Source organism: Oncorhynchus mykiss, chromosome 13 (assembly GCF_057628025.1).
Source record: "Oncorhynchus mykiss isolate SJ-2025 chromosome 13, ASM5762802v1, whole genome shotgun sequence".
NCBI classification, from domain to species: Eukaryota; Metazoa; Chordata; class Actinopteri; order Salmoniformes; family Salmonidae; genus Oncorhynchus; species Oncorhynchus mykiss.
The window spans coordinates 38,680,759-38,696,517 of record NC_143034.1 but is presented as its reverse complement, the minus strand read 5'-3'; the positions used below and the strand labels follow the sequence as shown (position 1 = coordinate 38,696,517).

The 15,759-nt window shown below is 41.6% G+C and overlaps 1 protein-coding gene across 5 annotated transcripts in view; it reads right to left on the bottom strand.

Annotated features, from left to right (window-relative positions):
• The window catches only part of ncx (cardiac sodium-calcium exchanger), a 54,646-nt gene that overhangs the window by 28,681 nt on the left and 10,206 nt on the right, over positions 1-15,759 (bottom strand). For all 5 annotated transcript variants that reach the window (XR_016485450.1, XM_021556141.3, XM_036939698.2 and 2 more), the window contains 1 exon segment: positions 6,122-7,974. Coding sequence is in view for 4 of the 5 variants with exons in the window: in XM_021556141.3 (XP_021411816.1) it covers positions 6,122-7,935 (1,814 nt within the window). In the remaining variant the exon portion in view is untranslated.

The window sequence follows — 15,759 nt, the reverse complement described above, 5'->3', positions numbered from 1 at the left end:
TCCAATTGGTAGTTACAGTCTTGTCCCATCGCTGCAACTTGCGTACGGACTCGCGAGAGGTGAAGGTCGAGAGCCGTGCATCCTCCGAAACACAACCCAGCCAAGCCGCACACTGCTTTTTGACACAATGCCCGCTTAAACCAGAAGCACCAACGTGTCAGAGAAAACACCGGAAACATTACACTGTTAATTTTATGTGCATTTGACATTTTACTCTTAAGGATCATACCCTTTTTTCAATTTTTGCCTGAAATGACATACCCAAATCTAACTGCCAGTAGCTCAGGATCTGAAGCAAAGATATGCATATTATTGGTATCACTTGAAAGGAAACACTTTGAAGTTTGTGGAAATGTGAAATTAATGTTGGAGAATATAACACATTAGATTGGTAAAAGATAATACAAATAAAAAAACATTTCAAAGATGTCATCATCTTTGAAATGCAAGAGAAATACCATAATATGATATTGCAGTTCAAGCAAAATTTACAGTGTGTGTGCAAAGTTTCAGATTGATCCAGTGAAGTGCTGCAATTTTGTATCAAGTCTGCCCAAATGTGCCGAATTGGTCAATTTATACATTTTCAAGTACATAACTATAGAGAAAATACAAAAATGATATGGTAATTTGGGGCAGCAGGGTAGCCTAGTAGTTAGAGCGTTGGACTAGTAACCAGAAGGTTGCAAGTTCAAAGCCCTGAGCTGACAAGGTACAAATCTATTGTTCTGCCCCTGAACAGGCAGTTAACCCACTGTTCCTAGGCCGTCATTGAAAATAAGAATTTGTTTTTAACTGACTTGCCTAGTTAAATAAAGGTAAAATAAAAAAATTAAATAGCATGGTATTTTTTTCACTGTAATAGCTACTGTAAATTGGACAGTGCAGTTAGATTAACAATAATTTAAGCTTTCTACCCATATAAGACATGTCTATGTCCTGGAAAGTTTGCTGTTACTTACAACTGTCATGCTAATCACATTAACGCACGTTAGCTCAACCGTCCCGGTATAGGGACACCGATCCCATACTTTTTATAGCATTTGTCAATAAAAACATTTTAAAATACTCTGGATACATTCAGTAACATAATAAGAATATTTACTGAAATTTTGGATTGGTGCAAGATAAGAAAAAACAATTACAAGGGTTTGAGGGAGACGTCTAACTGGCATCTCCACATGCAAACACACCTCTCCAGACTGTGCACAGTTCCTAAGTAATTTCAATGCAATTTTATGATTAAAGGAAAGAGCTTTCAATCATAAGGAGCTCTCCTAGCTTTGCCATTGAGGAACTGAAGAAAGCACACTTATAGCTTTATGTTTGGAACACAGCACCATCAGACAATTACTGTTGCTGTTTACACAATCGAAAACTATATACGTATGGACGAGCGATGTCAGAGCGGAACAGACTAAGATACAGTAGAACAGTATAGAATACCGTATATACATATGAGATGAGTAATGCAAGATATGTAAACATTATTAAGTGACTAAGATACCGTAGAATAGTATAGAATACAGTATATACATATGAGATGAGTAAGAGCCTTATGCCAGTGATCTTGTAAGAAGACAGCTCACGAAGTGAGGGAGGCTTATTAAATAATAATAATTTGGTGGGTGCTTATTTGTCCTATTTCACTCATGTACACATGTGTATTAATAAACATGTCTAATTTGGAAATTGCATTTCCCAACTCCAGCTGAGTAACCCCTCTGAGATTGGGGTCATGGCCAGGGTCTGCCATTATCAACGGTGACTCTCAAGCAATTAGGGTTAAGTGCCTTGCTCAAGGGCACATTGACAGATTTTTCAGCAGGTTGACATTTATTGTCATGAAACTTCTGCTAGATAGGCCAGCTGTAAAGTCAAAATTGGGTGTATGGTAAAATGGTAGTCAGTTTGCATTGCTATTTGCTGCCTCACAAAATATACAATGCAGCTCACTGAAAGTTTTTCCTTGTCCTTTATTCCTGCTGCTGCTACTGTAAAGCATGGAAAATGTGATTTTAGTTCATGCGGTCTCAGAATTGAAATTGATTTACAAGAGACGTGTACATAATGTTAAGTATCCCTCTTGGGGTGGGAAGAAGTTCTATGGTATTACATCAGCAAAGATACTAAAAAAGTCTAGATAATCCTAAAATTCGTAATTTGTCACTGTTTTTCTTACAGCTATTCATAACCAATAGACTATACCCTTGTGAGTACACAAATGTAACTTGATAGAGAGGTAGCCGAGTGTTCCTAAGGGGCTGAGATGCAGAATGTAACAATGCTGTTTCTGACTATCGGGCATGTGTGTCCTATATTGAGTGTCTTTCCACTAAAATAAATGTATTTTGCTAAGATATGGTATGTTTATTTCATGGCATCTTCATTGATGAGCTTACTTGAGTAGCAGCCAGGGTCGTCAGTGTGATCGGTTTTTGCACCAAGTATACAATAGGACACAACGCTAAGAGAATCCGTCAGCACAGATGAGATGGGCATAATGAGTGATCAAACTGTGGATGTTTCTTCATCTCCCCCTCGCCATTTGTAAGTAACATGCCTGCCATTATCTGCTCCCAGTCTCTGTGTCTCGGCCAATTAGAGGCCTGACAAACATTGTTTCAGCCATGTAGAAAGCCCGACAAACATTTCACCTGCAGAAAAATAAGACACAAATATGTCCATCACCCCTGAAGCGCTTAACTCCCCAAAAATTGGGACATATGCACTGCAATGACCAACCCCCTCAAAAACATTCAAAGGCTGCAAGGGAAAATGTGAGGCGTATATAGACAGAGGTTGAGTCAGTGGAGTTGGCGAGTTTTTGTGTGTCCTCCTCCCTCTTCCTCCCAGGCCTGGGTTTGGATAGTATTTGATATCGTTCAAATACTTTAAGCATTTGCTTGAGCCTGCACCAGGCAAGCTTAATCAAGCACAGCTTGAAGTAATTTGAAAGATTTCAAACATGATTTGAACACTTGGTCTTCTTGCTCCTCTATCGTTCAAAGTGCCATGGTCTCCTGCCTCGGTCTGTCGCTTGTCTGATGAAGCGGTGGTGACAGCCCCGCTGTCATGCAGCCCAAGGCAACACATCACTCCCCCAGCCATGTGATCCACAGGCCAGAGCTGCCACTGGGCCGCACGGGAAGCTATGCTAGCCCTGGATCATGACAGTGGTCTACTGAGCTTATAAGGATAGAGGAGCACGAGGTCTGTCCTCATGCGAGAGCAGGCCAGAGACGAGAGGGCAAAATTAGCATAGGCAAAGAAAACGATTTAATTAGTTGTTTAAAATAGTACCTCCTCCTAAAGCCCAAAGTAATCCCCTGTCAAGTTTCATGCTTGTCAATGTGTGTAGTCAAAGCAAAGCCATTAATTTCACTACATGTAGGCAGCGAAGTTAATAACATCTACATTACCAGAGGGCGGGTCTTGTCAAAATAAAAAAAGGCATGGTTGAACCATCATTCTCTACGGTTGAGGGCAGCAGATATGATCTTGTCTGATAAGGACAGTCGGATACAAAGGACACATTCTGGCTATAATAAATTGTGATGTAAAATGATGTCGTGTTTATTCAGTAGAGTTAAGTACAGCGGACCAAACCCAATTTTTGGAGAAAAGATCCAGTCGAAATCTTACTGAAATGGGTACTTTGTAGAACATTGTTAGTTTGATATTTCAAAGGTCGCTGAAAGGTCCTTGGCAGAGTACCTGGTGCTAATTCTTAAAAACCTATACTGGCTCAGTCAGGAGCTAAGCCCTTATTACACATTAATGTCCACCAATATCATCACAACAACTAACACTTGTCCCTACCAGCAAAACAAAAGAACATGGTCCTGACCATGTCGTTTCTTGTAACGATATAACTAGATTGTCTTTGACTATTCAACCACCCTTATCTGGATACGGGACACAGCAGGGTTGAGTGTAACCAGGTCTCTTGCTTCAGTGACAAATGGAATTGCCATCAATCACATTCTGTCTGTAGAGTAAGTGAATGATTTGTGCAGAAACATCAATACATGTTTACATTGCAATGGACATGGCATGCATCTTAAAATAGGTTTGGAAATAACTTGCAACTGCATCCTCTCAAATGTGTCAATGTCAACGCTAATACATTTTCCAAATGAAAACTTAAGAACTGACTCCCCAACCGAGACGGCTGCCTTGTCTATATATGGTACTGCTTCTCTATGCAAAGCTTGCTGAGCTGATTTACATTGCTCACTTCAAAGCAATATATTTGCCTCTGTATAAATGTGTGGATGTCTTAACTTAAAACAAGCACAGAGCCTTTTCCATTTCAACACGTTGGTGCTATCCTCAAACTGGCAATGTTAATCCTCTATGGAATACATTTGTTGTCATTATATCCCACACCCCACAATCCATGGAAAATGTCTGGCCCAACTGCTATTCCAGGTATGTACAGTATACCTGACCATATCAGTATATCATTCACGGGAGTTTCAGTTTGAAGAGGGGAGTGATAAAAGTGTTGCTGGATTTCACACTGAAAAAGGCAAAAAGGCCTTACTCACATTCTATTCTGGTGGTTTTCTATAAATGATGAACACACTGATATGGAAAATCGGTATCGATAGCTGCTGCATTTTTTTCAATATGATATTGATTAAAAACATTTCAATATTACAACTGCCTAGCTGACCTTATGAATGAGGAGTTTGTTTTGAGTTTAAATAAACAGGACAGAGTGCGGACCAATTCAAGATCCAAATGATTTGAACTATTATGTAAACTGCATGTGGAGTGAACATGTAGGAGTCCTACAGTCTCATGTTCATAACTGCCTTCTCCACTTGTATCTCTCTGGAACCTATAACGTACTAAAATTAGTTCAGTCCTTTTTGGGAGCTCTTCATAAATAGTAACCATTTGCCCGATAACTGTTTAGAGCCCATTATATCTTTTGATACACCTGTTATATTGATATTATTTATCTTTATCAGGAAGGTATTCCAGTGTTCTTACATCGCATACACAAAATGATCAGCCAAAGAACAGCTGCTGCCTCTGGGCTCTAACATATTCCATACCTAATCTAATCACGCAAACATGCTAACGCATCATTAGCATCAGAATGATAATTTCTTGAAGTGTTGTCTCTCTTTTGTCCAGCACCAGTGAGTTATCAAGTCCCGTCTTCAGTGAGGCACGGTATTTGGTACACTTGAATACTCTCAATTGTACAGTATGTTCTATGTTGAAGCACTGCAGGTCATAAAATATCCAAGGGGTGTTGAGCGAAAGTGGATGAGAAATTGCAGAAAAACTGAAATGAAATCATTCAAGCCAGTTCTGCAATACTACAGTCCACAGTATCTCTACATGTGGTATGCAAAACAGTAATTGGTAGATTTGTAGGCAGGCAGTCAAATGAATGCTCACATGAATGATTAAAACAACAAGGGCAGTGAGGGCAAAGCTGAGAGAAAAAGAACACAAGACAGTGAAGCAGAAAGTAGTAAGTGGAAAGATAGATAGGAACTTAAGACAGGATTCCTTCTTGAACCCCAGAGACACTTACATCCCCTGAGAAAATGGAATCTAAGATAATAGATTAAAACAATAATTGGAATGGAATGCACATTGAAATGAATGGAATCTAATGACGAGGTCAACGGGCCATACAAGGTAAAATCCACTGTTTCAAAACTGGTTGAATCAACGTTGTTTCCACGTCATAAACAAAAAAATGACATTGAATCAATGTGGAAAACTGATTGGATTTGCAAAAAGTCATCAACGTATTGGAATTTCATCTTTTTTTCGCCCAAATCCAATGACATGATGACATGTTTGTTGATTTCACATTGAATTCAGAATTGGTTGACAACTAAACAAAGTGTAAAAAAATATATATAGGTTGAACTGACGTCTATGCTTAGTGATAGGCGACAACAATAAGCTCTTTTCTTTATGAGACAGAAAGTCACTTCTGTGGGACATAGTAGAAACAGGGACATTGACTTTACTAAGACATAACAGTTGTCCAAATTGAACTTCAATGTGCTGTGGGCCACACCTCATTTACATGACAAATATATAAACATGACAATGTAATGTTAATAGCAAGTGTGTAACTTACAAAATCTCATCGTTCTGGAATTCCAGCGCTCCGTGCGTATCTTCAAAGTCTTCTCCCCCTCCTTTTGCTGTACCCTCCATGGTCTTGTAGGGTACGACCACTAGACCCCGCGCTCCTGAGGTACGAAGAACCTTTACTTCCATCATGCCGATACTTTCGCTTATGGTCATTACCGGTTCTTCAAAAGTAAAGATCCCGGCATGGTCATCGTCAAAGATAGTCACGGTGGCTGAGCAGGGTAGGCCAAGGCCCGCCAAAGTGTCCAAGTGATTAGCCCTTGGTTGTACGTAGCCAGTGCCCTCCGATATGACCTTCACGTTGCTAAGGTGGACCAGAAAATGCTCATCCTCCTCAAAGATGTCATCGTCAATGATGTCTATCCGGATCTCCTTCTCAGTCTCACCGGGGTTGAACACCACAACGCCCTCAGTGAACTGGTAGTCCGATCCGGCATTGGCTGTGCCGTCTTCGGTACGGTATTCCACTGAAACAGTGTTAGTCAAGTCCCCACCAAGGCGTACTACATTCAAGGCCACTGTACCGCAGTTCTCCAAGCACTGGTATGTACCGGGGTCAAAAAAGACCTTTGACGAAAAGTCATTCTCAGAAACTTCGGAGCGAATCTCGTACGCACCAACAGCTTTCCTGGCTTGGTCTGCTGCATGCTTCTTCAGTACGTTCCCTGCTCCCGTCATGATCCTGGTAGCCTGGCATCGGTAGAAGGCGCGACTCTTTTGCTGCTGTGTCAATACCTGGTAGTTGGCCAGTTCTATCAGCTGCTCCGTCTCCTTCTCTGGATGCTTCTGCTTCAGTTCCTTCAGGATCCGGACCATTTCCCTTCTGGCCTCCTCCTCATCCAGGTCCTTCTCATCGAAACCCATCGCTCCGTCCATGAAGCTCTCTGAGTTGAGCATTTTCCCGTCCATTTCAATGTCCATCTTTGAAGGTATTTGCGCCTCCCCTTCCGTCTCAATGATCACCCCTCTTCGTTTCCCTGCGCGGTAGCGTTTGTACATGTACTTATAGACAAGAAGTCTGCGATCCGCGACGTAAGCCATCCCAACACACAATGGGAAGAAGAACAGTGTGACAAGGCCCTCCCACACCTGTACGATGCCCGGAGAGATGACAGCCAAGATGAGATAAAGCCAGGTGTACGCGAATATACTCCAGGTGGCGGTAACAAAAAATACCCTCAAATGTTTGACTTTCCGGTGCTCTCCATCAGGAATGACAGAAACACAGAATCCAATGATAACGAACATGTTGAAGGCAGCACTACCAACGATTGTGTTCGGGCCCAGATCACCTGCGTCAAAGTTGTGACCGCACACCTCAACGACGGACAGTAGGATTTCCGGGGCTGAGGAACCCAGGGCCATAAGGGTCAGGTTGGACACCGTCTCATTCCATATACGCACAGTGGTTGTCACTTTTTCGCCATTTGGTTTCTTGATGGTGATCTCCCTCTCTTGTGATGTAATTACCTCGATGGACGCCATGAAGCGATCCGCAATGATAGAGACCCCCAGGAACATGTAAAACAAGGCCACAAAGTAAACTGTGGCTCTTGCCAGTTTATCACCAAAGGATGGGTTCTCTGGTAACCATATGGGCAGAATGACACCCACTTTGCATTCAGTATCCACTGAATCACACTTCTTATTAGTTTGGTTGCCAATGGAAGAGTTTGTTCCGAGGCTTGGGTTTGAATTCCCAGCTGTAACAAATTTAATTTCAGATGAGAAAACTGCCAACAACACTGTGAGTTGAAGAGCGCAGAAGAGGAAAGATGATGTCCCAGTTCGTCTCATGATTCTGATGAGGTGTTATGCTCCAACTCTTCCTTTCACCTATGCAAAAAATAAAAGGGATTGATGAGAACAGAACTACCAAAAACTGTACAAATTTGAGAAATTACAAATTACTGAAAGAGAAATATCAATATTCCTAACTCCAGTGTTTCCCTAAGTTACAGTAGATATAAAGCAACATCCCCCAGAGCCGCCTCCAATGCACACATCACACATTTAATATTGAAGCTTTGTCAGATATGAGGGCGCTTCAGGTGTCCTCTGGGCTACCAAGTTAGGAGGGGGGACCTGTCTAACCTAGTAGGGGAAACACTTCCTAAATAATTTATAGAAAATAACACTGGTTTAACCAGACAACCACACAAGCGTACCACACACTTCTCTCTCTCTCTGATTGTGTGTGTCTGTCACGTATCACTGGAACTGTGTCATTATGCACACCTGGTCCCCATTCCCACTGATTGTAATTGTATAAATGTGCCCTTTGGTTCACGATTGGGCTGTCGATTATTGTTCCAATGTTCGTTGGTCGTGTGAGTACCTGTGCTGTGTTGTTTTGCCTTTCGTGCCGCTTGTATTGCGCAGATGATTACGGGTCTCGTCCCGTTTAGAATCATTGTGTGCGTGCATGTTACGGGTCTCGTCCTGGTGTATTTCTTCGAGGTACTCCGCTTTTTTGTTTGGGTTTCAACCCTGTGTTTTGTATACGTGTTTGTTTGGTCTTCGTCCCCGTGCCTTTAGATGGCCCGCTGTAATATGGGTGAAGTAAAAAAAACTATTACGCATTCCTGCGCCTGTCTCCCGATCCCTTTATACAAATGTGACAGTGTCTTAGAGTGATCACTTGCATTGTATCATTTGAATAACTGGTTTAGATGGCAAAATGGCACCAATGATTACATTTCTCCATACAATCTTTACTACGTCCTCTAGACATACTGCCATGAAAAACTACAATATTTGAAAAATATGTTGCAATGAAATACACTTTGCAACTTCGATTTAATGCAATAAAAATGTCACCTACTTTGCTTGAGAACAAAAATGTGTGCATTTAGCCTACGAGATAGTTGGGGCCAGTTCCAGGCATAACCCACTGCGCACAAACGTCAATTCATTACATTACACTACATTTTAGTCATTTAGCAGACGCTCTTATCCAGAGTGACTTACAGGAGAAATTTGGGTTAAGTGCCTTGCTCAAGGAGACATCAACAGATTTTTCACCTAGTCAGCTCGGGGATTCAAACCAATTCAACGTCTAGTTTTGATTTACTTATTTTTTAGTGTTACTCAGTTGGGGTCTCAATTTACTATTGAGAGTAAGAATAGTAGAATACACCAGGTGCAATTTCGAAATTTGGTGGTGCATCAGCAGTTTTTCTCTTATGTCAGTCACTGACAGTCACTCAATTAGCCATGTCAGCAAAATATTTTTAGATTGACAGTCTAGCTAGCCATTTAAACTTTTAGTAATCATGCGGAATCCTGACCGGGCACACAGCGCACATGTCCAGGGGACCTGACCTCCATATTGATTTTGTCAGTCATTCTCCCTCAGATATCATATTAACATTGCAAATTCATTACAAAATGTGTAGAATTGCAGAGAACTGCTTTAAAAGTGCAACATTTTCAATACACCCCCATGACAAAATGTGAATTGCAGGAAATTAACTTTAAAAAACAAATTCTCTCAACCATCAAGAGAGGAGTCACTAAAGTGTTTGCCCAAAGCGGCCCCCCCAAACCAAATCTTGCTTAGGGCCCCCAGAAGGCTAGAGCTGGCGATAGAAAGATGTCTTTCATAGTCTTATCTTTCTTTACATAGGCTATTTTTTGAAAGGCTAGACCACATTTGTCCTAATTACATGATTCTCATTTGCAACATGAAATCACAAAGATACAGTATCAGCAATCTAGTCTGCAATTTACATCCATGCACATGTTCTTTACAGGTAGGATTTAAAGTCAATTAGCCGATAAAGTAGCCTACAAAAATGCGTAACATTTCAAGTGACAGTAGTTGCCCAAACTGCTAGCCTACCGTTTTAATCCACGTAATGGGGAACGGAATTTATAAACTACTGAGAAATTATTTGAGGCTGAAAAAGGAAACAGAAATCCTTGAGAAATCCTCAATTTCCAACCCTTGATAAAACAATGACGTAAGTTGTGACATCGTCAATAAATCTTGAGTTGAGTTGTTGTATAGGTAAACCGTTTGTACCAAAAAAATACAAATGCTCTGCCACAGTATAGATAGCCGATTAGAGACGATCATGGGCTCTCAGCGCACGCTTCCTCGGGACTGCTCTCTTTCACTCACTCTCTTGCTCTTTCACTCACTCTCTTGCTCTGTCCCACCCTCTCTCATTTCTCATCCTGGTTTTAATGTCCATGCTCTAATCTCTCAAGTGATGCAATGATGTTTTTTTTTGACGCTGATGCAAAGCAACGAAGGAATTCATTTCCATATATTATTTGATTTGCTTTCTTGAGAAAAAATAATACATTTATTCTAACAGCTTATTTTAGGAATAGTTTCATTCTATCTAACCAAAACTTGAACATGAATCATGTTTGAACAAATCAGTATCGTTTCTTCATGTCATGTATTTTAGAAGCATTTACTTGTGGAAACTAAATTATTGGGACAATATTAATATACAGGGGGGTTCGAGGTTAATGCAACCTACGCCTAATGCAAACCTAGATATGCTCCATTTTGTTTAGCCATAATGCTATATACATATTTTTTTTAATCCTTTATACAAAAAATATTTAAATCAAACTTCAATATTGTTATGATTGACAGGATTTAGGCCTAATGTTTTTTACCCATTTACCCATTTGGACATGACAGGAGTCTGATCTCAAGCTATGTATTTCATTGAGTGTTTACAGAGAAGCTCAGATGCAACCTGGACTCAGAGGTAGACGTAACATAGTAAACGAAAATACAATGTGATATGTTACATTTGGTATGGTATGTATTAATTTGTGGATGTCCATCATCTATTTTGTATGATAAGGAACAAATTGCAATTCATACCGTATGTTAAGAATTTGCAATAGGTACGATACGTTACAATTTCCAATTTGTTGTGGCTAACGTTAGCTAGGTGACTAACACTAACATTAGCTATTCTAGGGGTTAAGGTTAACGTTAAGGTTACGGTTAGGAGTTAGTAGGGATGTAATGATTAACCAATAAGCATAAAATATTTAAGATATGAGTGCATTGGTTTGCATGACCCCAAACCGATCTAAATGTAGCATGCATTGATCAGAAAATCAATTCAAACAGTACAAATCACTGGTGAACTTTGTTGTTCCTCAAATTACTTTCTTTCAACCTCCCAAAAATATGCGTCCTTTCCTTCAGTGTCGAACTAAGCATGTAATTATGTTGACAGTCATTGATCTATAGAGCTCCATTTTTATGGAACGGTCTGCCTACCCATGTCAGAGACGCAAACTCGGTCTCAACCTTTAAGTCTTTACTGAAGACTCATCTCTTCAGTGGGTCATATGATTGAGTGTAGTCTGGCCCAGGAGTGGGAAGGTGAACGGAAAGGCTCTGGAGCAACGAACCGCCCTTGCTGTCTCTGCCTGGCCGGTTCCCCTCTTTCCACTGGGAATCTCTGCCCATAACCCTATTACAGGGGCTGAGTCACTGGCTTACTGGGCCTCTCTCATGCCGTCCCTGGAGGGGGTGCGTCACCTGAGTGGGTTGATTCACTGATGTGGTCATCCTGTCTGGGTTGCCCCCCTTGGGTTGTGCCGTGGCAGGTCTTTGTGGGCTATACTCAGCCTTGTCTCAGGATGGTAAGTTGGTGGTTGAAGATATCCCTCTAGTGGTGTGGGGGCTGTGCTTTGGCAAAGTGGGTGGGGTTATATCCTTCCTGTTTGGCCCTGTCCGGGGGTGTCCTCGGATGGGGCCACAGTGTCTCCTGACCCCTCCTGTCTCAGCCTCCAGTATTTATGCTGCAGTAGTTTGTGTCGGGGGGGCTAGGGTCAGTTTGTTATATCTGGAGTACCTCCTGTCCTATCCGGTGTCCTGTGTGAATCTAAGTGTGCGTTCTCTAATTCTCTCCTTCTCTCTTTCTTTCTCTCTCTCTCGGAGGACCTGAGCCCTAGGACCATGCCCCAGGACTACCTGACATGATGACTCCTTGCTGTCCCCAGTCCACCTGGCCGTGCTGCTGCTCCAGTTTCAACTGACCTGAGCCCTAGGACCATGCCCCAGGACTACCTGACATGATGACTCCTTGCTGTCCCCAGTCCACCTGACCGTGCTGCTGCTCCAGTTTCAACTGTTCTTTCTTACTATTATTCGACCATGCTGGTCATTTATGAACATTTGAACATCTTGGCCATGTTCTGTTATAATCTCCACCCGGCACAGCCAGAAGAGGACTGGCCACCCCACATAGCCTGGTTCCTCTCTAGGTTTCTTCCTAGGTTTTGGCCTTTCTAGGGAGTTTTTCCTAGCCACCATGCTTCTACACCTGCATTGCTTGATGTTTGGGGTTTTAGGCTGGGTTTCTGTACAGCACTTTGAGATATCAGCTGATGTACGAAGGGCTATATAAATAAATTTGATTTGATTTGATCTACAAGTCCTTTTGCATGCTGAACAACCCCAGGCAATATCAGTAACCTACTATATTCAAACTGAGTGCTGTGCGCAGCTTCATGTGCTGACCAACTAGAGGTAGGCCTATTTCTGATCTGGCACATATGCGTGTAAACTTCAGCATTCAAATGTTTGTAAAATGGCTTGCCCATTATTAGGCTTTATTAGTTGAGTGACAACCAATATAATTTGGTAGGTTATTTTTATCAAATGCACTGTGGAAATGGGGTTTTACCAGCCTAAGCTACAACTCTCATCTCGCTATAGGTAGGCTATATGCTGATCGGGGCTTACATTAGATTTTATTTCCATTGTCCGTTGTTCACCATCAGCAACAGTTTTGGTCATTTTGCTTGAAACAATCAGTATATGTGATTATTTTTTAGATATACAGGGGAAATTTGCTAATTTCATAACAAAGACAGCAATCACTTTTGCTGCAATCACTGCATGGTCGAAGCAGGAGGAGAAGAGATGCTCCTAGTCCTTCAAAACTTCCAAACGGTCTAAATCATTAAATTATGAGATGGGGGGGTGAAATCTAAAGTTCTGCTATGTATTCATTAAGTATTTAATTGCTAATTGTTTTAGAAAAATATTGATACAATACTAGCTCTTAAGACTTTGAATCTGCAAAAATGAGAAATTAATTAGTGGGTGACGGTGATTTCAGATCAAAAGCTAGCATTGCCCCCCTCCCCATTACTGATAATGGAGTAGTAGATGCCTAGTTTCCCTTATGGCTCAGCTTAAGTGCCTATACACACACACACACACACACACACACACACACACACACACACACACCACACACCACACACCACACACCACACACCACACACCACACACCACACACCACACACCACACACACTTCAGCTCAGAGGCCCAGCATATGAACAGCAGATTTGAATTAAGAGTGGAAAATGAATGTGTTTATGCAACAAATATTAGTGCATCGGTTCGTATCACATCGAACCGAATCGCATTGATTAGTTCCTCTAATCAAACGAAATCTCACTGAATAGTTTCAAACAAAAATTTAGCGTTTCTGTATCAAATCGGAGCCCATGTATCGAATCGTCTTGAAAGGGAAAGATTCACACCCTAGGAGTTAAGTTAAAGGGGTTTGGGGAAGGGTTAGCTAACATTCTAAGTAGTTGCAATGTAGCTAAAAATTGGTATGTATAAACTAGGCAAAAAAATAAACGTCTTCTCACTGTCAACTGTTTATTTTCAGCAAACTTAACGTATAAGTATTTGTATGAACATAACAACATTCAACAACTGAGACATAATCTGAACAAGTTCCACAGACATGTGACTGACAGAAATTGAATAATGTGTCCCTGAACAAAGGGGGGTCAAAATCAAAGTAACAGTCAGTATCTGGTGTGGCCACCAGCTGCATTATGTACTGCAGTGCATCTCCTCCTCATGGACTGCACCAGATTGTTCAGTTCTTTCTGTGAGATGTTACCCAACTCTTCCACCAAGGCACCTGCAAGTTCCCGGACATTTCTGGGGAGAATGGCACTAGCCCTCACCCTCCGATCCAACAGGTCCCAGACGTGCTCAATGGGATTGAGATTCAGGCTCTTCGCTGGCAATGGCAGAACACTGACATTACTGTCTTGCAGGAAATAACGCACAGAACGAGCAGTATGGCTGGTGGCATTGTCATGCTGGAGGGTCATGTCAGGATGCGCCTGCAGGAAGGGTACCACATAAGGGAGGAGGATGTCTTTCCTGTAACGCACAGTGTTGAGATTGCCTGCAATGAGAACAAGCTCAGTCTGATGATGCATTGACACAACGCCCCAGATCATGACCGACCGCAACTCGTCTTTGAAGAGCACTTTTTGTCAGTCTTGTCTGGTCCAGCGACGGTGGTTTTGTGTCCATAGGCAATGTTGTAGCCGGTGATGTCTGGTGAGGACTTGCCTTACAACAAGCCTACAAGCCCCAGTCCAGACTCTTTCAGCCTATTACGGACAGTCTGAGCACTGATGGAGGGGTTGTGTATTCCTGATGTAACTCCGGAAGTTGTTTTTGCCATCCATGTACCTGTCCTGCAGGTGTGATGTTTGGATGTACCGATCCTGTGCAGGTGTTTTTACACGTAGTCTGCCACTGCGAGGACAATCAGCTGTCCGTCATGTCTCCCTGTTGTGCTGTCTTAGGCATCTCACACTACGGACATAGCAAATTATTGCCCTGGCCACATCTGCAGTCCTCATGCCTCTTTGCAGCATTCCTAAGGCATGTTCACGCAGATGAGCAGGGACCCTGGGCATCTTTCTTTTGGTGTTTTTCAGAGTCAGTAGAAAGGCCTCTTCTGTGTCCTAAGTTTTCAAAAGTGTGACCTTAATTGCCTACTGTCTGTAAGCTGTTTGTGTCTTAACGACCATTTCACTGGTGCATGCATGTTCATTAGTTGTTTATGGTTCATTGAACAAGCATGGGAAATAGTGTTTAAACCCTTTCCAATGAAGATCTGTGAAGTTATTTCGATTTTTACGAATTATCTTTGAAAGACAGGGTCCTGAAAAAGGGACATTTCTTTTTTTTTGCTGAGTTTAGTTACAAAGTTCATAATTAGCAAAAATGCTAAAGTTGTCCATGATGGAATTCGAACATGCAACGTTTGGGTTGCTAGACATTTGCATTATTCCTCTTATCAAACTGAATCACACCAAATAATTTCAAATTAAAATGTATAATTCCTGTACAGTATCGAGGCCCATGTATCTAGATATTTATCAAATTGTCTAGAAAGGGAAAGATGCATATCTCAAAGAGTTAGCTTAAGGGTTAGGGGAAGGGTTAGCTAACATGCTGAGTAGTTACAAAGTAGCTAAAAAGTAGCAAGTAGTTGCAAAGTTGCTAACTTTTGTGTTGCTAGATGTTCGCGGTATACACCTACCTATCCACCCTGACCAACCCCCCTCTTTTCAGTTTTGCCTTAATTAACCTTCTGTGTTATGTAACCCTACCATACATAATATATGACACTAATTTGAGTGTCCCGGATTTTTGTTTACTATGTTATGTCTAGTCTATGAGACCAGCATGTCAGATAAGCTGAGGTCAGTTATAACTCACTAAAGAAAAGAGTTTGCTGCTCCTGCATGTAACCTTGAGTCACTGCATTGTCAGGTCAAGTTACCCAACGCTGAGCTCT